Source organism: Haliaeetus albicilla, chromosome 11 (assembly GCF_947461875.1).
Source record: "Haliaeetus albicilla chromosome 11, bHalAlb1.1, whole genome shotgun sequence".
Taxonomy (NCBI): Eukaryota; Metazoa; Chordata; class Aves; order Accipitriformes; family Accipitridae; genus Haliaeetus; species Haliaeetus albicilla.
Genome location: NC_091493.1, coordinates 10,883,291 through 10,910,621, shown reverse-complemented (window position 1 = coordinate 10,910,621; position 27,331 = coordinate 10,883,291). Strand labels below are relative to the sequence as shown.

The 27,331-nt window shown below is 38.5% G+C and overlaps 1 protein-coding gene across 2 annotated transcripts in view; it reads right to left on the bottom strand.

Annotated features, from left to right (window-relative positions):
- OGDHL (oxoglutarate dehydrogenase L) overlaps positions 1 to 27,331 on the bottom strand; it is a 59,112-nt gene that overhangs the window by 6,426 nt on the left and 25,355 nt on the right. For both annotated transcript variants that reach the window (XM_069796138.1, XM_069796137.1), the window contains exons 8-20: positions 26,903 to 26,993; positions 26,214 to 26,393; positions 25,704 to 25,832; positions 25,139 to 25,318; positions 24,717 to 24,869; positions 23,247 to 23,349; positions 22,494 to 22,622; positions 20,017 to 20,167; positions 16,629 to 16,756; positions 6,284 to 6,462; positions 2,970 to 3,041; positions 1,507 to 1,632; positions 822 to 894 (exon numbers count right to left, since the gene is read on the bottom strand). In XM_069796138.1, coding sequence (XP_069652239.1) covers positions 822 to 894; positions 1,507 to 1,632; positions 2,970 to 3,041; positions 6,284 to 6,462; positions 16,629 to 16,756; positions 20,017 to 20,167; positions 22,494 to 22,622; positions 23,247 to 23,349; positions 24,717 to 24,869; positions 25,139 to 25,318; positions 25,704 to 25,832; positions 26,214 to 26,393; positions 26,903 to 26,993 — 1,694 coding nt within the window. The remainder of the gene's footprint in view (positions 1 to 821; positions 895 to 1,506; positions 1,633 to 2,969; positions 3,042 to 6,283; positions 6,463 to 16,628; positions 16,757 to 20,016; positions 20,168 to 22,493; positions 22,623 to 23,246; positions 23,350 to 24,716; positions 24,870 to 25,138; positions 25,319 to 25,703; positions 25,833 to 26,213; positions 26,394 to 26,902; positions 26,994 to 27,331) is intronic.

Here is a 27,331-nt window from a genome sequence, read left to right as displayed (position 1 = left end):
TTACTCACCAACAAAAAGGAGATAATGCAATATTTAAGCATGTTTATATACTGTAACTTGCTTTTAAAAAACCAAGCAGTTAGTTACTCTTTGCTGAAAGCGGTCAAGACACCCACTAGAACTGGAGTCAGACCACCACACCTATCCTCTCCACACCCCTCTCACTCTGAATAATCACTTTAATCACTCACTTCATTTCACTACATTTCCTCATGCCACTCTAACATGTTCTAACCAGTGCATGGTAAGACAAACCCCTCCAGTTTTTGGTATTACCTCTGCAGTTGCTACATATCTCTTGGTGCTGATGGCATGCCAACAACAGCTGGAGTGGTAGCCTACAGCTCTGAACTTAACTGATCTCACTTCAGATCACTGGCGTGACATAGAAGCCCCAGAACTGAGCATTTTAAGAAGAAATAGGCCCCTCATTCTTCCAAATGGGCACAGTGTGATTACAACCTATCCCTCACATCTGGGGGCAGAGGGGCAGTACAAAGAACGAGTCAATTTTTATATGAAGAGAAAAAGAGCAGAGGGACCTAACAGCCTATTGAGAGGAATATCCCTGCAGAGAGGGGAATGCACTTTTCACTGCCTTTAAGATTAACGGTTGATTACAAGAGAAGCCTGTTAAAATTAAGAATCTGTACTTGATAGCAGACTTTTCAGCAAAAGTCCATACTAGATCTCACTACAACAGCTCCACAGAAATTATGCCAAAGGAAAAGGCAAACTCCCCAGAGCAGATTCTCTTCTTCAGTCTGACATGCAACTTGGTATAGCTCATTATTTGTCCACAATACTTTAAGGTGACCTACCAGACACCATTTCATCAAAACTGGATTTAGCTTCTGGATGCCTCAGCAGTGACTTGGGTGTCAAAATAATCAGCTGTAAGACAGAAATATTTCCAACACTCAGGAACTGCTTTATCTACATTATTACATGCAACATTTGTAACACTGTTCATACAAAAACCACAAACTGAATATGCTATAGATCAAATTAATGTGAATAGCAAACACAGTAAATTATTTTTTTCCTGTTTTGAAAGCCTAGGAAGTTTCAAAATTATTCAAAAGATTTAGGTACTCCACTCACTTTAAAGGTTCTCAAAAACCATTGCTTATGCTTCTTTTTTGAGAACAAAATGAAATCACAGGCTATGAACCAGTAATACATTCAACAGTTTTATCTTAGGTTTTTGAAGTTTCAGCAATTAGACATGCAGATTATAGTTATGTAACCTGTTAGGTACATTGTGTCTTGACAAGCTCATCTGAAGGTCTGCACAGCTAGAAGGAAGTAAAGCTGAAAATTAAGTTTTACTAAGTCGGAACTGAGTTTCATTCCGTCAAATCAGCGATTTCAACCTGTGTTCAATTAAGGTTTTTCACCAATGATTCTTGTTCTTTTCAGCAGTACGTCATACACAAAGAAAGACCCCGCTTTATGTGAGGGTTAATATACCTAGAATAACCAAGTCCATCACAGTAACTTTACCGGTTTTCTGAATGGCAGCAAGATCTGTCTTCTGAGGACGTGAAAGTAATTGGCTGGAGTTGAACAATTCACCACAATCCAGTTGCATTCATACAGCTGGGAGACTTCAAACTGCTCACTGAACTCCTGAGAGAGACATTAAAGGCGTTAAAAAAACGTCTAAAAGATCAGAAAAAAAGGCCTGAAAGCCATCCTTCTATTTCTGACTCTTAGCAACTCCCTTCCTCAAAAAACTTAATTAGCAGATCTCTGCTGAGATTATATTATTAGCTAGGGAAGCATCCCTACAAATCATTCTCTTCTGTTTCTACTTCTTCCCAAAAATGTATGCAAATAAATGCAAAAAGCTTCCATTAATTTCGGCAAGCTGGGAAGTCCAGGATGGAAGGGTGAGGAGGACTAGGACTTCAGTAGGTGGAAGACAAAATAGAACCCCTTTGAAAGGATCTTAAAACTATAATTCATTTTTTGAGTGTATAGTTAACTCTCTCTCCCCCCCATTTTTTGGTAGGTGTCCTGTCCTCTTATACTATATTTTAATACATAAAATTCATACGGTTTATATTTATGTATTTTACAAATATGGGGGGGGGGGTATCCATATCTACGTGCATATATATTATTAGGTAAGCATGTCTATAGGTATAGGTGCAATAATCTCATTACGGATTGGTACAGCACCTAACATGATTTCCTGGTCCATGGCTTGAGCTCCTACCTTCTATGATAAAATTTCTAACTTGCTTATTGCGTGCAATTGACAGTGCTTAAATATAGTCAAACAAACAGGTCTTTATTCTGCCAGTACACTGACAAAAATCACTTTTAGATGAGGAGGAACATGGCTTTGGAACTATCATTGCCCCAAGGGTAACAAACCCAGGGCCCAAACGGAAACATACATTTTATTCTGCTTTTTTTTTTAATTGGTGGGCTTTTCAATTAATGTATAGCAGTGTTTCTTAGGAAATCTGCAGCAGGGAAGTGGATGCCCAGTATCCTGTAGAGCTATGTACTTTATCTGTAGAAATGAATGACCAACGTATGAAGGTCTTAGCTGAATCAAATTTAGAAGTTGCTTATTTTCGTGTTCCCAGCAGTACTATTTAGCTCCACTGCAAAAAGCCAGGTGTAGTCTCACTTGGCCTCCTTCAGAAATTAGCTAGAGACACCTATTTGCAGTATGCACAGCAATATAAACAAGCAGAATCACTGGCCCTGAGGAATAGCCATAAAAAGACCATGCTGCCAGAGATTAATTGTATATGACCTCAGCTTTGCAATGAAGCAGCACATACTGCATACTTCCATTACTCTTACTGGGATCAAGTTAATGTTACACCAAGGCCTGAAGCTAAATCTTACCCCACTATACCTAGCTAAAAGGATGCTTCTTACAAAGAAAAAAATCTCTGAGATGTGAAAAGCAAAAAAAGGACATGGCCTTTGACAAATCTACTTACTGGATAAGCATCAGAATCATCATTGCTCATCTGCAGAAACCTCTCAGGCCTGGCTGATGAATGCTCTGGACCCTGGTAAAGGTATCATTTAAAACAACATTAAAAAGCCAAATCAGCAGTTAGACATCAGTCTAGGTCACGCTCTGCGTAAGTACCTCCTATCACCCTGGCAGCTCTGCACCAGGCTGCACATGTGCCCCCCCCAGCCAAAGGCATCAATGGCAGCAGCAATAGGAAGAGAGGACACACTGCAGGACTGGAATTCTTTGTCTTCTATAAACTGTTTTCATAGGAGAAGATTAGGTTTCACATGGATTTCCAATGATTTCACCATCTGCAAGTAATTTCTAGCTTCTGTATAGCTGTACAATGAAGACCAGTGAAAGGGCAGTAGGTCCATGGGGGCACAAGAACAACCTTGCTTATGCAGGGCAAAAAGGAGCAGAAGGAATATCAGGAAGTGAAACACCACATGCGTCAGTGTACTGCAGTGACTCACACTTCTTTGGGCCAAATCACAGTTGCATGCTGAACAGGAGCAAACACAAAAAGTTAACTGCCGACTATCTTTGCTATATTAGCAACAAAAGCAGACTCAGGATCTCTCTCCTACCATTGTTCACTGTTCAGTACCAGACAAAATAGCCTAGGTGAATGCTTCAGCTAAAATGGATCAAAATACACGTACACATTATCTGCCAAACTAACCTATGATTAATTTCTGCCTCCTCGGGAGGTATTTTACGTTCTGTCAAAGTACTGAATGCTCACATCCACTGCCTCACTAGCAGTACCCAAGGTAATTTCTTTTAGTGCACAAAGATTGTTAGATCCATTTTACACTAGCAAAACACGCATGCTGGCCACAGACTATATCAGGAATAAGGAGTATAACAGAATCTGTTATCTTTCCTCTCATGTCCTTGTTTATAAAGGATGAGAGAAAGCTGTGAGGAGTACGAGAATGCAGTATGCTTTTTTATTTATTGCTAATGCTGGCAGCCTTTGCTTGTTCAAGTGACAGTTACTGTTAGGAAGGACTTTCATTTTGGAGACAGCTGCAAAGTACTTTAACGTGAAGTTATAAACTATTACAGCTCTCAAATCTCTCCATGACTCCTAAGCTAACAATGTTCATAAAGAGCTTTTTTCTTTATATGGCCGTCTCTCATCATAACTTCCTCTGTTGAAACCTTAATATATGATCTCCAAAATCACTCATTTTTCTGACAGCTAGTAGTCCACCTTGATTCAACACATCATCCTCCCTGATTTCAAGTGCAAGAGTCACTCTATGGACTAAGGGAATTCAAAGGAAAAAAACAGTCCACCAGCAACAAAGGAGTAACATAAACAGCCAAGAACTGTGCCTTGCATAACTACTCTTTTGAAGTCTGTCTCCACTTTTGAGGCACCAAATAATCTGGTCATAGATGGGTAAAGGCTTGAGAACAAGCAGCAAAGTCGCGCAAAATTATGGTGCATAGTAACAGTCCAATATTGCAATACCTCTGCTGTATACATCTATTTGCTGTAAATCAAATCCTACACTAAGTACAACCTATACATGCACAAACATAGTGCTTCACAAGCACACTGAATTCAGTAGGCTGGAAACTGAGATGTTACTAGCAAACAATTAAAGGAGAGACACGTGAGGCTTCCCTCATACACACATACGCTGCCCCAGCAACAACCTCAATCCAGAGCTTCAATGTTCACATCCATCTTTGATTTCTCTGCTGACACCGCCAGTCACGTTGCCAGCAACTGCTGCGTGGGATGGCATAGGGTTTACTGTGACCACCTACCCAGTGAGACCTATACTGAATCCATTAGCTACTTTCAGATGAGTCCCCAAGGAGCCATTAGGCAGCAGAGTCTTTCAATCACAGCCAACTTGCCTGTGAATGCATGACCTAAAGGTGAAGGGATCCATATCCCATTACGAATCCTTCCCCAAATCATTCTGTCCCCAACACTGTAGTTATAGAGAGAATAACGCTTCTGTAATGGAAAGCTCCTCTGGGAAGATAACAGATTTCAACAGCCTGGTGGGATTCTTCAATATTATGAAAACACCTGACACTAGTAGCAAAATCAGTGTGTTTCAGAAGATCTGGGCAAAACTTAGCTGCCAAGTGGCTAAGAGAAAAGAAAGATTAACTGTATTTTAAGTAGCAGAGAACGAGCTCCCTTCAGTGGAGTGCTTCCCCGCAGAGGATCACACCTCCTGCTGAGGGCACATTCAGGCTGTCTCTCAAGATTCATTTTAAAAAAATTAATTTATCAAAACTCTTGTGAACAGTGTCAGACCCTTTATTCTTTACGCGCAAATGGGTATGGAAAGCCATTAATAAGATATGAATGCACCCCAGTATATCAGGACAGGATTATAATTGAATGGAAATAAACTGAACTGTTTGTGAGAATGGAAATGACGCAGTTTGTAGTGAAAGGGTCTAGAGCATTTATACAGATGGAGATATATATACACTGTGGCACATACTATGCTTTTCTTAATAGAATACTAGAAACATACATGCATCAATTCATGAATGTTGATGCACTTGAAAAGGAGAAAAATCAACATAGCCTGATATGATGTTCATGTAACTTTAAAAAATAATCTAAAAGATTTGAAGAACAATTCTACTGCTGCTATGAACTTCATACATTATATACAGAGCGTGCCCATGCCCTTTCCCTTTAAGACACTGTCTAGTTCTTCCTACTAGCCACCAAAGAAAAGTCAACAGCTAGTAGAAACATTTTCCTTTCCAGAAAGAGGGAAATTTCTTATTATATCAAACTTACTCAATGTCAGTGATTTTTGAAGAAGTTTTAAAGCTGTTTCATATCATTTCATTGCAAGTTAGTGCAGAGTTTACACAGACATACTTCATGCAAAATAAAACCAAGCAAGTACTGCTAGACACTAATGATTTCTTTCTTACTGTACACTAAGAATCCAGCTTTCTAGGGAAAGAAGGCAGTGTCTTAGGGAAAGATAAAAAGATACAAAAAAAAGGGAAAGAAAAAAGAAGAGAATGGGAAAAAGTGGTACGTGCCACTAAGAAGGACACAAAGCTAAGAGCTCAGAAATATTTCTCAGGTTTTTTTGGTTCTCACCAATCAATCTATCCACATTCTTTTCTGTAGCACTGAAGCAGTCCAACATGCTAAACAGTGCCTTCCTCCCCCCAGCTTTGTATCACTATTGGATCCCCAAGACACCTTTGGCTTTTACAGCCACAGAGGAAGGCACAGTAGGCAGCATTTCCCTGCCGCACATGCCAGCCAGCAGCTCTCACCATTCCTTCCATTCCATGTGGCAAGAGCAGGACGATCCCGTTGTGACGAACCCACTTGGCCTGGCCGGAGCTGATGAACTGGTCTATTATACACTGCGCCGTGTTGTGGAAGTCGCCAAACTGGGCCTCCCAGCACACCAGGGCATTGGGACTTGCCATAGCAAAGCCAAGTTCAAAACCTGAGAACCAAACAAGTAGGAGAAATTAGAAAAGAAACAGACTTGCTGAGAATTGTTTGTTTCTCATTAAAAAAAACCCCCAAACTAACAAAGAAACCCAACCAAAAACCCACCAAAACAAAAACCCAAAACAAGAGCATGAACTGGATTTTTGTGGCCCTGTTATAAATCACGCAGTTTTCCGTAGTACCATTTTCACCAGAAAGATTAGCAAATAACATTTTTCCAATCCTGACCCCAATCCTTCAAACTTTTCCTCAAACATTTAAATATCATAGGAGTTTCTAAATGAACAACTAAAACCCCTTGCTCAGCTCAGACTTTTGTGTGACGTTTTCCCAAGAGCTCACTGAGGTAGATACCATTTTTTCCTGTAAAAATCCACTTACAGCCCATTACTAGTTCAAGAAGCTACTTGTTAATTTTATTACTTGCACAGCCCTGCACAACATTGTCTTTTTTTTTTCCCCTCTCATATGCAGGCCCTGAACAAAATTATTGGTGATATCAATCTTCAGTCTATAGGCAGGATCATCGTCTTCAGATCTTCAAAAAAGCTTGAACATAATAGGTGCATGTGAGACACATCTGGGACTTGGGTAAACAATCCTTTCTTTGGCAGGGTTAAGGACCCTTTAGGTCTCTGCCTCAGTGGCAGAGAGGAGACCAGAAGTGCTCTTCATGGGGAGGCTATCACTGCTTCAGCTAATGAAAACAGGAAGAGGTAACCTTCTCCCTCTCCACTCTGTGTCAAAGATTTCAGGTGGTTTACAGTGGCAGGTAAGTGCAGAAATTTCCCTAAACTTGTGCTGTTTGAACGGTAAATTCATCAGAGTAGAGCAGAAGGGCCACACATTCCCACCTCCTCAGCCATGTTGGGTTAACACAGCAGGACAAACGTACTGCAGCAGCCTGGCTGACAGCAGCTCGGGTGTTTTGCACAGAGCAAGCCAGGCAGCTCCTTGTCTGCTCTTAAAACTTGTCAAGGCCCAAACATAATGGAAGGCTCTCAACAGGCTCCACAAATATCTCTTAAAGGCAGAAATAAATTATTAATCTCACTGAGAGACCTGCTGTAGTACGATAAAGCCCCAGCTCTGCAACAGGACCTGGGGAGATGACTGGCAAAGAGAGAAAAGAAACTTAAACTGCTACTGCAGTGTAAGCTAGGTAATCGATTCCTAGTAGCTCTGCAGAGGCAAAAGAGAGAAAACTACAAGGGTGTTTGCATATGCTAGGTGGCCTCTGCTGTCTAGCATTTAAAAAAAAAGCAGAATTTTGTGTCAAGTCAGAACATGAAAACCTAGCTACGTGCAATGTACCTGTCTCAGTTTAATGACCACACTTAAATTTAAGGTATTTTTCTATACCACGTTCCATAGTGAACGCCTAAATGTATCTAATAATATAAAAATATATATTTGATATCTGATCATATTTTCCTTTGATACTTTGATATAGCTGAGCCTGGAGGGCTGAGCAAAAACCTGTATTCGTATTCTACACCTACAGTTTGGAATGATTAAAACCAAAAAAGTTAAAGCTCTCAGTGCTATGTAGCACTGCTCTGGTCGTAGAGGTTCTGACTGAGGGAAAACTGATTCAATACACATAGAGAATAAATATTTGATGGATAAATATGTTTTATGTTGAAGTTTTTAAGTTCTGCACAGAATATAAAGATCTGCTTTCAAATACAGAACTGCAACACAGGAAGACTCTCATTGAAGGTAACCCCAGCAGAGCAACTAGCTTTGCTGTTGTAAAATTTTATTTAAAAAGCTATGATAATGAGCTGTAACTCTTTCCTGAGTAATTGCAAGACTGTAAAAAAAACTCAGAGTGAACTAACAGATTGATATGGATTTCTTACCTCTTTCCAGTTTCTTTATTTTAAGATCTGCGCATGTAACCTAAGTTGCAGAGTCCCATCCCACTACCATTGATCTACATGGAACTCAGCTTCATGATTTTGCTATGTACAAGTTACCGTAATTCCCATTTTTGCCTGGTTTCCTTACTGTGACACGGTAGCTGCTCAAATGCCATTCTACAATATAGGCTTGATAATAAAACCAGCTTAGGTAAAATGAACAGTTTCTGGTAACAAAATATCTGTCCTGCTTAATTCATCCCACTGGGCCACAGCTTCCCCCCACCTCCAAACACCCACAAGAGTAGTGTACATTTAATTAAGACAGAAATGCACCCAAGCCTGGCATTTTGGTATGCAGAGAGAAATCCCTTCATATCTGAGAGGACAGTACACCTATCTAGATACTATGCATTAATTTGGGTTTCTCCTCCTTTTTTAACTTGCGGACATTCTCAGGAGTACAGGACAAAATATCAGTCTGTAAAACCTCATGCTGTGGATAGTACTCCCAAGACCCAAAGGGGGCTATAAGCCCAAATACAATCGTAAGTCAGGTACCTAATATGTCTCCTAAATATTGTATATCAGTAAAATCCAATGCTACTTTGTGACCACCAGTATTTAGTAAACTACAGTAAACTGTTGAAAAGCCATGATAAAACCCAAAGTCATTGGAACTATAGTTACTGACTCTGATCAAACTCACTATACAACTCTTCTAATTAGAAAAGTTTCAGGAACATCAAAAAACTCAGGCTTCCTGGAAGAGACAAACTTAGCATCTTGACATTCTCCACCCACAGAAGGCTACTGCTACGGGGTCACTAGCAAGTGATAGCTGACATCTCTCATATACTTACATTTGTGAGTTATACCCTGGTGACTGAAGGCTGCAGTCCCTCTAGGAGAGCCTCCCTTTGTGGAATTCAGTGGGTAAGAGAACTACTTCAAAGGGAACTATAATACCAAAAAACTATATAAGCAATAACAGAAAAATACCTAAAATACCTTTAAGATGGCCTGGCATTCCAGGCATTAAAAAAATTTAATATATTATGAGATAGAAAAGAACACGTGGTACGTACAGCATATAAGTTACTTTGATGTTATCAGTGCAAGGTAATTGACTTAGCTATGGAGGAAGATTTCAGGATCAAGTCAAACCTATTCAAACCTTCTTTGTCCTTTTTCAGTTTTGTTCAACTTACTACTTTATGTTCACTACCAGAGAGATACTCAGATCTCTAAGCTAAGATTGAGGTCTTCACGTGCTGGATGCCACAAACGTACACAAGTGGTTCCTTCCCTGAAAGTTTTACTGTCAAAAGTGGAAACCAAAAAAAGAAAGAAAAAAAAGAAAAAGAAAAGAAAAAAAGAGAGTGAAGGACAAGCATTTCCACCTTGCAAAACTGAGAACTAATGAACATGCAGTTACAGGAAGTTTAAACTAACTTGTCCAGTCCCACAAGGAAAACCCTGAACAAAACTAGCTGAGATTAGTCATGTATCAAATAACTCCCTCCATAACATGAACTACAAGAACATCCTCCCAACACTTGACATGGAGGTTTGACATAGGTCATCTATGCACAAAACTGAAATTGCTTTAGCTTAACATGATGACTACAGCTAAATTGGGACTACAGGATTTCTTTCTTCTGCTCCAGGAACAGACTCTTCAGTCAATGTCAGTATACAAACTTTCCTGGAAGGTTAATAGAGGGACAACTGCAGGACAAATTAACTGCATGAGAGAAAAAGCAACAAAGGCTTCAAGTGAAATTGTTTATTCACAAAGAAAACAGTTTTACATATTGTTTTTATAGTGTGTTTTCATATTCGACTCCGTGGTAATTCCAACCCAGCTTTTTGTTTACCATCTCCATGGCAAGAAATCTTTGAGTCACTTGGCTTCTGGACTGCTGAACTCTGAACAGTCCATCCATGACTCCAGCAGATGCTCATGTTCACACCAAAAGGCAACTAGTAAGTTAGAGGCCAGAAGGAGACTGATAAGTCAGACAGACGGCCTTTTGTTTGTGAGTCACCATGACAGTGCATTACCAAAGAGGATGGCTTTTGCTGACCATTCCTTTGGTCTGACTGCCTGAATGGCCTTTCTTTCAGAACACTTTTTAAATCTGTCCTCCTTATTTGTGTGATTCTATTGTTTTCAGCACAATGCAAACAGTGGAAAAATTTACACAACTCCTTCAATGTGTGTTCCCAAAGGTATCTGAAAAATAGATTTCCCTAGATAGGCTTGAATCCCATTCTAATTTTACACAAGCATTAAGAGACCATTTCCACTGATTGGGTGACATGGTTGAGAAAATATGCAATATGTTCAAGACTTATTTGTGCATATGCTGCTCTCTGTAAGGATGGAGCAATCTAGCTTTTAGAGAAGAACAAACTGAGGTCTTGACTGCTTGGAGTTATCAATAATCACACAGTGCTTTTCAAAGAGTATGGACCTCTATGCATATTTAAAACGTGGTCAGAGCACACAACATTCTGTTTCATATACCAAAATCACCCCTAAAATTCACATGGAAAAAACGAGTGTCATTTCTTATTTCCTATCTTGTTGCCCACTTTGTGCTAATAATCTCCACAAGGTGACAATATCCCAGGTGAAGCTGCATTGAAGGGTGTGATCCTAACACAGATACCTTTTGCAAGCTTTCTGACAGCCATAAAAATATCGGGGAAAAATATATCCAAATGTAATCTATACATTTTTATTAACATTTTGAAGTTAATTCTGCCAAGACTACTATTTCATGGAACATGTGTCTGTGGTATACCCATCTTTGGTAGAACTCATTTTCTACCAGGCAAATGACGAGCTCCTAACATTAAAGCTATTCCATCAGTGATTATAGCAATTGCTAGGGAGTCTGTCAAGAATTACTGCTCCTACCTGCATGTGGAGAAAATAGTTTAAAGAGCAAGATCTGAGCTGCTAAATTAAAAAAAAAAAAAAAAATTATTGGTGGAAAGACGTTCAGACAGATGCAAGGTGAACAACCCAGGAGAGGGTGAGGTGCTTCTCCTGAGAGGGATTTTTTGGGGCACCAGATGAGTCAAGGTCAGGGAAGGTGACCCAAGCTAGAAAGACTCCACAGTTCTAGAGACAGGACATGAACTGCAGGGGAACAGGTTCCTACCCAGGCCCCTCATTAGGGGTCAACGTCAGACCACAGTAAAGGGTTAAAAAAAACGCAGCGGAGACCTTGCAAACTTTCATTGTTTGTGTCTGCAGAGACAAGAAGGGAACATCTCTTCAGAACTGTGCAAATTTTGTGAGTTTAAAGGATTAACTCTTACACAGCTAGAAACACAGAGAACAGGTTTAAGCTGTGAGGAAATCCAGTGCCAAGACAACCAGGCTGCAAGAGGTAGCTTTCAAAGAATGAGTAAAGGTAAAGAATCTGCACACCCAAAGGGTGGTGTAGAGCCACCAGCCAGCTCCCAACCACCAGGCAGCCAGCCGCTCGGGGCTCAGAGCACGCCAGGGGACAGGGGACCAGGACCCAGCACAGCAGTTTGGTAAACTTCCAAACTGAGAGGAGAGAGGAAAGAAAAATACACAGCACTTGACTAAGGTTGCAAAACTAATGTTTTAATTGCTGAAGTTCATTAAGGTCCCTAGATGACAGGCATAGCAGAAATTCTTGTTTCTATTAGTCCAGTTCCTGCTGTGCTCCCTTACTGTTCTTTCGTCACTCTGGCAGAGAAAGAGGTGTTGTCAAGCAAAGTGGCAGCTTACACAGCGTATTATGCTGTGTTTTTCCCCACAGCAGTTTTCATGACTGTCGTAAGAACTGTAGCCTCAATTAATGTAAGTAAGGCTATAGCTTAATTCAATATGATTTCAAAGTGACTTAAGGCATGAATGTTAACTCACGGTTATAGAGGGCTTATCAGAGCAGGGATTTAACGTCAGAATGAAGAAAGTTACAAAGACAGATTTGTGCTATGTTTAACAGAAAATCTAAGCACAGGGACTAATAGAGGGACACGCACCCTTTCACAAACCCAAACACAACCCAGGAGAAAGTGAAGTTAATACCCACCTGGTGGCTGACTATTAAACAGAAAGACTGATGCCTTCTTAGAGCTCCATGCAGATGCCATTGAGAACCTGGTCCTTCGTTACTACAGTCTGTCCTATTTCCTAACACAATTTCTGAGAGGTAATTGTATTTGCTACTCCTAATCTTAAAAACATGTTGTTCTGAATGAATAGTAATACTACATATTTCATCCTAGGAGTGTATTGCAAAAAAAAAAAAAAAAGTTTAAATCAATACCTGTCCCCTTCCCTTTGTCTTTTGCTTTAGACATGACCTTTCCCCTTGAAAAAGCTGTACTCCAGGTCTCATGGTTCAGGAATTTGCTGAACTATGCACTGGTTCCAAGTCTATCTTGCCTGGTTGTTCCTTGGAACTTCCCAGTACAGAATGCTACAGCCCAAGACCTCTCAAAGCCAGTACTGAACCTGACAGATGGAATCATACCTCCTGGGTGGTGAATCAACACTACACAAGTCATTCTGAGGGTAGTAAAGAAAGACAGGAGATCCTTTCAAGTATTTAAAAAATGCTGAAGAGGTAGCATGGAGTGCCCGTAAGTTACTTTTGCTTTTCTCCTCTATCTCAATCAGCAAATAAACTCAAACTTTTTTTGCTTAAATGACTTCACACAGCCATCACTTATACTCGCAAACATTCAGTTTCAGTAAAAGGGAAAATTTATAGCTAGATGAGTGGATGCACAACTAGATTGTAATAATCTGGATATAGCTAAAAATAGTAGACATAGGATGTCAGACAAAATTATCAGAGGTTGTTAAATACTCTGACTTAATGCCCCAGTAACACACACTCCACAGCTTCCTGTATACAAAACATAAGGAAATGTTTGACCTACAAGTTAACAAGACTGCCTTTGTTTTATTTCTAAGTGAAATCAGTCTTGTCAGAGTATCATTTTAATGGAGCAGTTATAACCCAGGTGTTCCTAACCAGCTCAACAATAACTTGGTGCAAAGCTCACAGCTCCGAACAGATGTCAGCTCTTGGCTTATGTACCTGCCAAGGAAATAACCTGTAGTTTTATCATGCTGCGATGTTCAAGCCATTTTTACTTAGCTCTGATTCACAGAAACTAAGGGAATTCCCAAAATGCTTCCAAGGTGCTGCATGTTAACAGAGTCATAAATTAAATTCTTAACACCTTTTCTTTTTTTTCCTTTATATCCTCTCACAACCCTCCCACCCCTCACCAAATACTTTGGGGCACTAATCCCAAACTGTTCCTTGTAACAGGCTTATATAGTAGAAATCGCAGTTAGAGAAAATAAAGTGTTGGCGGTTTTTGCTACTTCTGAAGAATCAACTCCATGTACTGCAAGCATTCACTTATTCTTCCATGTAGTAAAAAGGAGACCCGGTGGTGTTACCAGACAAACGGGTAACAATTCTAATTGCTCCTCTTTGACCGAGATGCTTAACTAGAAGAGACATGTTCACACACTGCTGCTTATCCCAACACTGTCTCTCTATGGATACAATACACAAGAGTAAACATGTTGGAAAAGGTTGATATGTAAAAGCTGGCAAGGGAGAGGAAACTTAATTATAAAATCACTTCAACATAGAAACATGGCATTTTTAGTTAAAAAAAAAATCACTTAACTATTTATATCAATTTAATCTCCTTTACTGCTAAAAAACCATCTCAGACATAAGGGATTTAAAGTTCTTAACAATTAAAAATATCAGTACTATTAGTTTTGAAGAAGCTGTCATCACATCTGCTGAAGCAGAATTGCACAGAAATGGTAGTCTTGTTTTCAGTGTATGAACAAACCTGTACTTTGCGCTATTGCTTGTATTCAATGAAAGTTATTAAATCAACTTTCACAGGTTGCCCAGAGAGGTTGTGGATGCCCCATCCCTGGATGTGTTCAAGGCCAGGTTGGTTGGGGCTTTGGGCAATCTGGTCTAGTGGAAGGTATCCCTGCCCATGGCAGGGGTGGGTGGAACAAGATGATCTTTAAAGTGATCTTTTCAACCCAAACCATTCTATGATTCTATGATTTCTGTTGCCGGGGAAGGTGGAAGAGCAATAGTGAGCAGGATGAGATCAAGAAAGAGAAAGAAAGAGAGCCCGCTTAGTTAACTGTTTAAAGAACAGAATTGTGACAATAAGAATTGCCCTTCAGATCATATCAACACTAAGTTTCCTAGACCTACTGAGGTGTAAATTTTGGAACAAGATCAGATTTCAACCATATCTAGACATTTGTCACTTTCACTTTTGGATAGCTTACTTGAATGTAAAAAAAAAAAACCCAAACCAGAAACCTATGACCCACTTACCCATAACATTTGCAGGAACACTGTAAAGAGGCTCAAGTTAAGAAACCCCAGACCAAACTGTGAGAAACAATAGGAAATTGGAAACAAACAAACAAAAAATCATTCTCTGAAATTAAAGTCTTGCTTTTTAGCTATGCCAATTATTTGCCTTATGTTTATACACATCCTCTCTTGCACTCTCCTATTTAGTTTACATTTACATGTTACTATATTAACTTATAGAGATACAAACTTCTGTTCACACCAATTCGGCCACAGCACTAACAAAAATACCTAAAAAATCTCAGCTCTTCAGCCCATACTCCAACTATACAGTTTTATACCACTTTAATTTTAATATTATTAGCAATAGGTAATACGTAGCATATGTTAAAATGACTACGTGATCAAATATTTCTGGAACTTTGAAGCAAGCAGCTATCAATTACCATCTTTATCTACTACAATGTTTCATCTTTTTCCTTCACACTAGCTCCAAAATGGATATGAAACAATATTTCATTATTTATCCATAGAATCAATAACATTTTTTATACATTATTAGATGTATTTGTTTTGTGCTTCACATTCCTCTTGCCACCCTCATCATGTCAGAGTGAGGTTATCCATTCTCTGCAGCTGAAGGTAAAATGTCTGTCCAGTACCAAAGATATAATTCACTATGATTACCGCTATCACTAACAAGATTTTGTTTTCTTGAAATAGCACATCCAGAATAGCAGTTCAGATAAGGCTAGGATGGATTTTTATATCTGCATTACAAAGTGTCCCTGATTTTGCTGGCAGTTCCTCCCCTTTTGAGAAAGCATTAGGTGCATGTTCCAGCACTGCCAGGATCAACCACAGCAGCTGGATACTTTCAACTGAATCCCAAAATTGTAAAATGTGGAGAAGCTTCTTTAAGAGATGCCAGAACCTGAGAGGGAGAGCTTTGATATCCGTTTCATACATATCTGTTTTACAGCTTTTTTTCCACATTCTCTTTCTTGCCGAGTTCTGCTTCTTGTATAGCTACATTATTCTCTGAAATTCATCTTCTGTCATTACTATGTAATCTCCTGTTGAATACTAATGAGACCAATGCTAGCATATTCTGTGACTTTTCCACCAAAAGCTACTTAAGTCTCCCAGTTCATAGTTTTGAAGTACAAGCAGGTTCTAAGCAGCTTAAACAAATGGATGCGCTATTTGAAGAGCACAGAAAGTTTTGCACTGCAAGCACACTGAAATCTGCAAATTCATATGCCTGATACCACAGGTAACACATTCAAAAAATTACAAGAAAATAATTAAAAAAGAAACAAAACCCACTAACACACACCCAGTTGAAGTTTTCCCCTAGTTTTTAATTTATTCTAAAATGTTAAAACTAAAATATACATTAAAACCAAGACCCATCATAGCACACTGTAGGAAAAAAAACCAAGAGTTTGGCTTAAAGTGTATACTCCTATGATTTTTTAAAACTTCAAGGTAAGAAGACAATAAGGGCCAAATCTTACAATGAACAGGGTAAATTTACTGCATCTCTTGGTAGAACCACTTTTTTCAGGGGGTGGAGGGAAATCAGTTTAGGCATTTTGATTGGATTTTAGGCCCCTGTTCTGCAATTGCTGGCTCTGACCTGATACAAAACTGTTATGAATGTGATAATGTCAAAATACAACAAAGGCAGAGTTTATTATTAAATGCTACTAGCAGAAGGAGATATTTTTTGTTTGTTTTGAGGCTTGGCAAACTCAAGTAACAAAGTAAAACTTTGTAGCCAGAAGGCTTAACCACATTAAAGTAAAATCTGAAAAAAAATTCCTCTTAGTTAGCAGTCATCATTTCCTACATCTTGTTTGAGACCTATTTAAACACAAGCAGATCTGTCAGATAGTTACCCCGAGACATACCTAAGACACCATATTCAGAAAGGGAGCTGTTGCACACAGTATAGGGAGCCTGCTGCTCCCAGAGATGATTCATGGGAACACACGTTCTCTTGTCAACTTCTTGATCATGAAGCACATGATGACGATGGCTGTAAATAGTTGTTGAAAGAAATTTATTAGCTAAGAATAACTTTGGGCTTTAACAGAGCTATTTTCAAAGATAAACCATCAAAGCTATGTTCTAGAAAGCATGCAAGCAACACAGTTATCTTTGCTTTACCTAACACCCTGGTTTGGTTGAAACCTAGCAATACAATCATGCCTAAATACAATTGCTGCACTATAAGGACTTCCACTGACTATCCAGGCTTGTTCTCAAGCACTCGTGGAAACTGAAAATACCTTATTACTAGTAGATCTTGGGGGGAGCGGGGAAGGGGTGGGGAGTTGTTGCTGTAAAATAGACTGATTAAAGTAAAAAAAACAGACAGAAGAACAAAATTGTTACTAAAAACATTTCACACTGCCTCCCTGGCAAATTCTATTAATCTTTTCCTTAAATCAACTGTTGTCTTTTATGCAAAAATTTAATCTAATCTAATCTCAGCACCAAGACTTGAAGCAGTTGTATCCTCTTTTCTGCTGTTTCCACTCATATGCACCATTTACAGTTCTCTAGAACACCATTAATCAGCATTAGAATGGGGCACCCAGGAACACTACCAAAACAGAGATGACTGAAGTAATTACTGTAATCCATTAACTCTCTGAGCAGACTAACTGAGTGAATCACACCAATATGTCTAGCTTTACAACTGCTAACATAAAGACAGTTATTATACTGGTAACAATTACCATGTGTTGTATGGCTGCCAACACTGAACTGAAGACTGAATCTTTTTGTACTTCCCTTTGCCATAATGAATGCTAGCAAAAGAGCTCTGAAATTTATTTAGAAGTCAACAATATACGGCCAGGAAAAGATAGAATCCTTGAAGAACAGCACAGGGAGGGAAGTAGATAGAAAGGAGAAAACACACACACCAGATAGCTGTTAGGCAGAAACCATTTTTGCCACTGTCATTTTATTTTTGTCATTCAGCTAAAGATAGAAGGCTTAGCTAGGTGATAAGCTTCTTGAGCACAAAGTTTTGTGTTTCCCCAGCAAAAGGTGATTACAACGAGCATAGAAGGACAGCGAGAAATATACAGACATACAAGTCAGATATTGCTATTGTGCAATTGTCAGGTTTACTGACATCAGACTAGTACAAAATCAAGTCTCTCTCTCTCCCCATTTCCTTCCCTTCTCCAGAGTGTGTCTCCAAGATGAGAAGGGGCCAAGTCCTTCTATCTGCAGCTTTATCTAGCTTCTGTCTATTGATAATGTTGAGTACTGAAACAGGAAGAAAGCAAGCCATCACATTGAATACTGTCAGAAAGTACTATTTTCTAGACAGCATTTCAGAAGTTCCAAAATAGCGAAAGCACTCCCAACGTGTTGTTTTCATTATGGCAATGCAGTATCTTCAGTTCTTCCCAAATTCTAGCTGATACTGTCTCTTCAATCAGTCCCAGATATTTGAGACATTATGTACTTCAAGGATTTTGGGGGAAGAAGGGTCTTCTCAGTACAGAGAGAAGATAAAATGACGTATACTTTCTATGTGTTTGCAATGTGGGTTTTTTTCCAATAAAAATGCACCAGCATTTGCAAATGTCTTCAGTTCTTAAAGGAAGTTACTCACCTTTATTATAAATGACAAAAACTCAACCACAGCTAAAAAAGAGCAGCTTTACTGAGAATGGCAGTATCTCTTAGATGTGTTTGTACCACAAGTTAAATTTCTAGCTATTCCTCTGCTGAAATGAGCCTCAATACAGTATAATAGACTGTCTTACACATTTCTGCAGTGTTCTCTTCTGTTTAACAGAGTAGTTGAATATTCTCTGACTTCCTTAGGTCTGAGGCATTTTTTTAATCTCACCCTTTATTGTCCCACTGCCCTATCACACTCGTAACAAAAATTCATCATCACACCATATGCTAATATTTTGTAGACCCCACTATCCATCAGGCAAACTCAAAACCCAGCAGTAAAGCAGAACCAGGTTACTATAAATCAAACATCTGCAGTACCAGCTTCAGTCCTGATCTTCACAAGAATTTACTTGAATAACTTTTTACTCCTTTTCTGAAAGACTGAATAATAATATCAGCTGGCACAGGAATCCTTAGCTGGTCTTTGCCAGTCTGAATAGCTTTTTATTTGAACATGGTTTTTATTTTTTCCCTATATTGCTGTGAACATAAAATTATTTTTATCTTAAACATCAAGAAAATCTGGATGCTAGTTCTGGAAAATCCTCTTCCACCAGTGAGAGAACTGGGAATACAGTATTCTCAAGACAAGTCTATAGGTGTGTGCTAGACATGACTAAGCACTCACCTGAAATAGGTGGCTACATTGCTAAACAATGAACATGTCTGTTCCTCTCCCAGGAGATGCTCACCACTTTACAAGACCATGGTACTGAAAATCAAGGAGGTTGAGAAATCGGGGGTGGAGAAATCTCCCTATTTTCAGTTTTGTTTTCAGGTCTTGTCCAAAGGATTTTGTTAAACTGCCATTAGAATGGGAGCAAAAAGAAGAAAGCCCAAAAGATGGGATACCAAATGAAGCTCAGCACAGAAACAGAGCACTGTACCAGAGAGGAGAGGCACCAAGATTTATCTCTCTTTTCTGCAAGCATTAACAATGAAGCACAGTGCAGCTGCTAGTTCATTCACCACCAGCAATGGGCTTCGCATCAAAGGCTTCAATTAAATACATCATTAACATTTTACTCCATGGAGAATCAGGTAAGGCAGCAGAACTGTATATATTTTACCAAGTGATCAGATTCTGCGTTCATTCATGCTCCACAGTCATTAAAAGTCTCGGTACAAAGGACCTTATTTCACTTAAAAAAGCCTTGCCAACTGGCAGCATGTTTGTTCACAGGATACCCAAGCTCCAAGCAGCCACCACTGGAATGGTACTTAAAAGACTTCAGAATCTGCAGCAGCAAATACCCTCCTTTTACTTCTCAGCCATTAGAGGGATTGAAGCTGAATTTTTAGCTTCAAATTTTTAGCTTTTAGCAAAAAAAAAAAAAAATAAAAAAAATTTTATTTTCAGCAAGAGAAGGAAGTATCTAAGAACATTTGTTCTGCCTTAAATACAATTCTTTAAAATGCTGTTTACAGAGACACAGGTGATTTGATTATTCTTGACTGCCAGAATCTATAACATTCAGATTGATACTGAATAGCCTCAACTTCCCCGCAGAAGACCATATTGTTTAAAAAATGCCAAGGTGTTTCTTTAAGCATGGGACAGCATTTAACAGTTATCTCGGTACTCACCTAAAAGTACCTCTCTCCACATCCTGTCCACTTAGTCGGACATGGATCCCTTCTTTCAGAAAAGAGCCAAAAGCCATGTATTCTGCTAAGGCCCAGTCAACAACCCTGTTCTTGGTCATTTCCAAGCGGGCTCTCAAAATCCGAGAGAGTCCTACATTGGAATAAAGATCAGAAATCAATGGACCTACTTCAGAGGTATATTATATTCACATTATATTGACCATTCTCCTTCCCCACTGGCTAAGTTAAACACAAATCCTAATAGGGTCTACAAACTGTATTTCTAGAACTGAACTGCTAGCAAAGTAAAATAACTTGCTTCCCAGGCAAAGGGTTGCATAATGTTCATACCTTGTTTTAGAAGAAGAAAATAAGATTGGCCATGTAGAAACTACTGAGGACAATTAAAAAGACTCATGGTGAAATACTTCTTCCTAAAGTTTTATCTTCACATCTCTAACACCAAGTACTGTTTTATAAGAGACTGAAAATATCAGCTATTTGGTTCGTTATTTTTTTCTTCTCTCTTTCTCATTTTATCTTGGCATTTGTCTAATTAGACTTCTGGAGATGTTACAAAGTGAAACAGGCTGGATTAATCAATACTATGAATATCATATAAATAGGAAATTGTAGCAGCTGCCAACAGATTTTCAGTTGATAACCAATAGCTGTTTTTTTACAGTGAAGATTTTATAACTTGCTAAGCCAAAACACAAGTTACAACACTGTGACTTTTAAAGGGAATAAAGCTTCAAAGCTGCACACAGATGCTTACAGCTTTGAGGCTATAAGCCTCGTGTATTCAGTGTCACTTGACACCATCTTATTTTCATATCTGAACTGATGCTTTTGGTAAGCTGTCCTATTTGTTATTTTCCCATATTTCCTTTTGTTACTTTCCCCATTTTTACAAAAATCGCCCTGCTTTCTTTCCACGTAAAACTTTTCTCTCATCAAAATTGTTGCATTTTAAGTAAAAAAAAAAAAGTGATCTTTTCTCTTTAGAATATACAAAACATTTGATAAAACAAAATAATCTTCCAATTGTTTGTTGAAAGATTGCGAGATTTTAAGCTGTTTCATTATAGTGGAAGGACAAAGTACTTCAAAAGGTGCTCTTCCCCTTCTAATTCTCCCAAAATTTTCTCTCTCATGGCCTTTTAAACTGCGTAAAAGAATCTAGCAGACCAAAGTTTGCTTTGAGCCATAAATCTATCTTATATACTGGCAAATATGACTTAGTGTCAATGGTTAATCAAGTTACTAAAGAGAGACCATCTTAGCTTTTTAATTAGCATGTCTAATATTAAATTTTATTGGCTGACTATAATTTCAAATTTAACAGTGTCACAACAAAGCACACAAATGTTTAGAAGAGATTTAAAGTTCATCAATTAATTGTATCTGCTCAACAAGCTTGCAGTTGATAACTGGGAATGCCCTACCATCATTAATTGTAACTGTTTAATTGTCCCAAAGGAACACAAACACATAGAACATCTACAGCAGACACACTTTATCCCTTGATGGATGACTCTGGAGAAGAAAGATTAGCTAGAGATTTTACACAGGAAAAGAGCTCTTTCTCCTGATCCTAAGTACATTCCCTACAAGCCAACAAAAGAAAAAAGTTCCCTTAACAAAGTGTCTCCAAGTTTCCCCCTGGAATGAACGTCTTATTGCTCCCTGTAGAGCTGTTAGACTTCAACCTCACCAGGGAGTAAAAGAATTAACTCAGAACTTTGACACAGTGTCGGGGCTCCCCAGTGAGACAGGCACATTTAACTTCTTACTGTAATAGATGCCAAATTCAGAATTGACTCTCTTCAGACCAAAAGCCAAGACTTTGAGAAAACACTAGATTTGTACTATCATCAATGCTAAATGATAAGTTTAAAGAAAAAATTGTCTGAATTTGCCTACTCAGAGTCCATTCAGCTGTACTAAAATTAGGCTCATAGTATATCAGCAACGTTGCCAGGTCTGAAAAGACCAAGCTATATTCCTGAGTAGAAAATTATCTAACTACAAGAAAAGTGTCTTAAGTGGACCTCAAATTACCACTGGTTTTAGCATTAAAAAACCCCACATTAATAGTGCTTCCTGAGATGGGTGCCTTACTTCCCAGTAAGTCCCACAAATGTGCTGCATAGAGGCAGCATTTTCCACAAGGACTTGAAGAATGAAAGGAGGTATTAACTGAACGTTACAAAGAGACTTTTAGCTCCCTCAGAGGAAAATCTATTTTAATGAGGTAGGGAACAGAAGTGGTGTGATACTGAAAGAACATTATGCTGAGAACAAGCAGCAGGACCTTAACTGTCACATTCTCCTTGCCCATAGGGTGGAAGAGTTAAAATAAAAGTCACAGGCATTCTCCTCTTTGGGAAATGGCCCAACAGCAACTTGTGTGCAGAAATATAAAATCTGAGCAAGAAACGTAGCCACTAGGAGAAACAAAGACTCCAGCTGACCTGCATGTATTTTGAAGTCTTTGACTGGCACTGAACTAGCTACATTGCCAATGTGAGTCAGCAGGTCTTCTGAAATGCCAGTTGGAGGACAAGACATGCTCTTGGGTTCTCCATCCACGTTAAAGAATCCTGGAAGTAAAAGATTTGGTGAGATATCCAAGGACTGATTAAGAAATATCTACACTATCCACAACTTATTTAAAAACTCACAAGTCATAAAAAATATTCTAAGCAGAAGCCTAAACCTAGTTCTTCACCTTTCACTGGGAGACACAATCATTTTGATTGTCTGTATGACAACAGCACTTGATCTTACAGGCACACAATGATCCAACTATGTGGGCAGAGGCAGCCAATAAAGGCATATGGCACCTCAATCCCTCCAGAGGAAAAAAAACAAAACAAAACAAACAAACAAAAAACCGGAGCATGAGACATACTCCTTCTTCCTGAAGGCACAGACAGGTAACACTACAGGAAAAACACTTCTCTGCTAAACTGAAAAGACATCTTTTTCAAAGTCACACCTTTGCACTTTTTTTTTTTTTTTTTTTTTTTTTATTTAAGAAAAGCATCTCTTTCAAGTTGATCTGGCAGAATGTCTTATTTACTATTAACAGGGGCAAACCAAAGATCACATTTTATTTTAAAGGAACACTGTCTGATAAAAAACATTTAAGAGTCCTAGAATATGGACTCAAAATAAAAGCACAATACTATTAACACTAGGATAAGTGAAAGGACACTTCTTACCAGGCCAAGGTGAATCAAGCCAGTGCTTGATATGTAGGATCTTATTATCCTTAGATCTAGTATATGCTTCTTCACATATTCTATCATACTTTGCAATTTCTTCCTGTAGAACAAAAACTTTCTTTTTAAAAACAGATAAACATAACACCCTTGTATCTTACAGATGACACCTATCATTCACTATGATAAAAACAGTTATTTAACTTCTGAAGAAAATTTAGTTACAATTATGCAAACAAACAATTTCATTTTATCTAGGATCAAATTGCCTTCTAGAAACACGCTTACCTACATTACTCTAAATAAATTATTTAGTTTATTGGACAGGGGTTACAGAGGAGAGTACCAAGAGCTGAAGTTGCCAGCATTACTCCAGAATGAGACAGAACTGAAGTACCAAATATAATTTAGTCATACTTTAAGATCAGCATTATCCAGCACTCATACTTCTGGCTGTCAAAGCCACTAAAGACTAGAAGAGAACCTCCTAGAAAACTAGTCTGGCTAGGAGAGTCTAGCTCAGAATCTGCTGGCCACACCTGTCAATGGCAACAGATACAAAGCCATATTCTGCAGAGGCAGAATGCTTCTACGATATCTATGTTTCAATCCAAACCTACACTCAAGTTACTGAGCTAGCTAATCTTTAAAGTAATTAACAGCAATGTTGAGCTCAGTCTGTACAGCAAAACATCCATCCAGGATCCTGGGTCCAGTCACCAAAGCCCATGCCACTACTGGCACACTCTTACAATGATTCAGGATAGCTAGTTCTGCATGAGCTGTGATCATTCTTGCAGATAACGGAATGCACCTATACAAACTGCTTTTTTGTTGATCTGCAATACTGTGTCACTACATAGTTAGCCACACCTTCTGAGAAAGTCCTTTGTTGCATCCGCACTCTACACATTCCCTTTCAAAAAGATTAAGGTTAAGATCTAACCAGCTTAATACAGGCACCACACTTTACACTTCATCCTTCTGGAATATTTCAAATGATCTCTGAACTTAGTTGAATTATTGCAAGAAAATAAAAAGGTTAAACTGATTTTAATGCATTATTGCTGGATACAAGGTTATCAGTATGAAGCTACAGTTATACCAGTGAGCATTCAAATACTGTCTTACTGTTGAATCAAGGTTCTAAAGATGAAGAACAACAGCTGACAAATGCCTCCATCTCCAACATTGACATCTGATCACCTGTTACAAATCTCAGAACTGAAGCAAATTTTTTTTCTGTGCAATATGTATTAATTACTTCACAGCATTTTCAGTCCTTTTATTACAACAATACTATTTATTTTACATGAAAATCCAAACCGAACTGAATCAGAAAGTGTCAGAATCAGAAAGTGAAGACATCACAGTAATGAAAGGAACGTTTTTAAGCAGTCAGCGTACAGTGACAGTTGTGTCTTCCTACTGACAGCTTCTTAAGTTCCCTTTAACTCTGTTGATGTGTACCTCAAACTCCTGCAGTGTTACAGTCCCATCTGCAATCAGTTTGTCAGCATACTTCTTCAGCACTGGCACCTGCTTATGAATCTGCTTGTACATTAGAGGCTGGGTGAACATCGGTTCATCCATTTCATTGTGCCCTCTCCTACGGTAACAAACCTACAAAGGGAAAGATTGTTTCCGTTGGCAAGGAAAAATGTAAAATGAAATCTTTCAATTTCATAGTTTTACACAGATTTTAGGAGGTTTATGGTACAAAAACATTTATGGATCCCTGTGGGCCTGTTAGTTGTTTGGTTTTTTTAAATGAAGAAACTAAAGGCCGTTAAAATCAAAATACGTCTCTTGGCTGGGTCTTCTAAGCCACAGAAAAATAAGAGAGTAGTACATAATACACAGAACGAAAAGTTGAGAAAACCAAGACTTACCAAGTCAACCACCACATCTTTATTGAATGTGTTTCGCCATTCTGCAGCTACACTGCACACATACATCACTGCTTCAGGGTCATCAGCATTCACATGAAAAATAGGAGCGTTGACCACACGAGCAACGTCAGTAGGATATGGAGATGAACGGGCCATACGGGGGTCTGTGGTGAAGCCAATCTAGAAATTCCAGAAACCTCCATTAAAATAATCTGCACATCTCCCTCTAGTTTGTTTTGAATGCTTGAGGTTTTCATTTAATAGTCATTTACACAGCAGTAGTATCAGCTTTTCATTTTGGCTAGCCAGCTTCTTTTTGCTCCCTTAAAACCAAAACAAAGCAAACCTAATCCACTTAAGTGTTACAAATTGAATGAAATAAATGTAGGTGATAAAATATTATCCACTCAGAGTTGCTAGATCCTATGACCATTTTCAGGAACATCTTAACCATTCTAATAAACAGAGGGGACAATGCACCCAGCTAATAACAAACAAGAATAAAAAGAAATACACTAGCAACTATTCAGCAGACAAATTGATTGGAAAATGCTCCACTTGTTACCTGGTTGTTGACCACAACATGAATAGTGCCATTTGTGGTGTAGGATGGGAGGTCACTAAGATGAAACGTCTCATAAACCACTCCTTGTCCTGCAAAGGCAGCATCCCCATGTAATAATATGGACATAACCTAAGAGGGAGGATTATACACACATATCCACACATATATTAGAAAGCAAAAGTGCAATTTAAGCTTCTCAGCAGGATTTCTTTGCTCCATATTTCTGTAGTGCTTATAAAATAGAACTGTATTTTTATAATAAACCATAGACTTCTCAGCGTTCTGCTGCCTTTGCTCAGTTCACAAATGAAAGAAAGTTTTAAGCCTACTTCCTGAAGTTACCCTTGAGGTACCATATCAAAAACCTTATCTAGTTCAACAGGTGATATATCCCTTTTGTGAAGGAGGAATAGAGGAGGACTCTGTGATATAAAACTACTGGTAAACTACTTTTCTTAAAAATAATATGAAAAACTACCAGTAAGATTTACTATATTAAACAATCTTTACCTTTTTCCCTGCCGTATCCCCTCGATAAAACTGTTCAGCTTTTGTTTTCCCTTGCACAACAGGATCAACTGCTTCCAAGTGAGAAGGGTTAGCCATCAGGGACAGAGTGATTTTCTTGTTTGTTGCTCTGTTGATCCTCTCATGGTACATTCCCAGATGATATTTTACATCCCCAGATCCCTAACATGCAAGATGTAGTCACAATTCAGGAATGTCATTCGTACCAGCTGCATCCGATTGACTATGCCTAAAATTTGTGCTTCAGTCTGAAAAATGCATCTAGCCAATTGTACATCAGTATGCACTATGGGTTTGACACTGTAATTTCAAATTGGAACACTGTTCCTATTTTATTATCTCAGTGTCACTATCCAGTATTGGATAAATATTTACAGAATATTGATACTGATTTAATTTATAAAAAACAAAGATAGATGCTTAGAGCTTATGAAATTAGTCAAATGACCTAGAACTTATCCACAATCATTCCTGAGATTCCTTCTGCATGTTAGAGGTACAGTATAGTCTTTAAATTTGTTAAGTTTCACCAAATCATATTCTTCAAACTAGAAGACAATGCATTTCAGCAGCCGATAATGCTATTTTCATAATAACCATGACCAAAATTACTAAAAACTACCTTGAATGTTGACCTCTCTCTATATAGATCTATTGAAGAAGCATCTTACCTCATCAGCTGCTTCAAGTTTGGGATCAAACTGACAGAAGATCTGCTCCAGCTCTTTTCGGATTACATTAGCCAATACATTCAGCCTACCTCTAAGAAAATTCCAAACACAGTTATGTCTCAAAAATGGTAATAACAGACTTAACAGCATAAAACTTATCAAATCACCAAGCCATGCTGTCAGAAATTTGCAAGTAAGAAGTTCACTGCAAACTTTTGAACCTGAAACCCTTCATTCTACCCTTCTTCCCGTTGCATTCCCACAGACATTTTGTAACACCTAGTTATCCAAGTATGAACGATGAATTTTGTACTATCTATCAGTCTTAATATAACAACATTAATAATTAATTAAGGAAGACTGCAAAAAATAAGTCTGATACTATCTCACCAAGCTTTCCCAGTTCTAGACTTTATGCAATGGGATAGA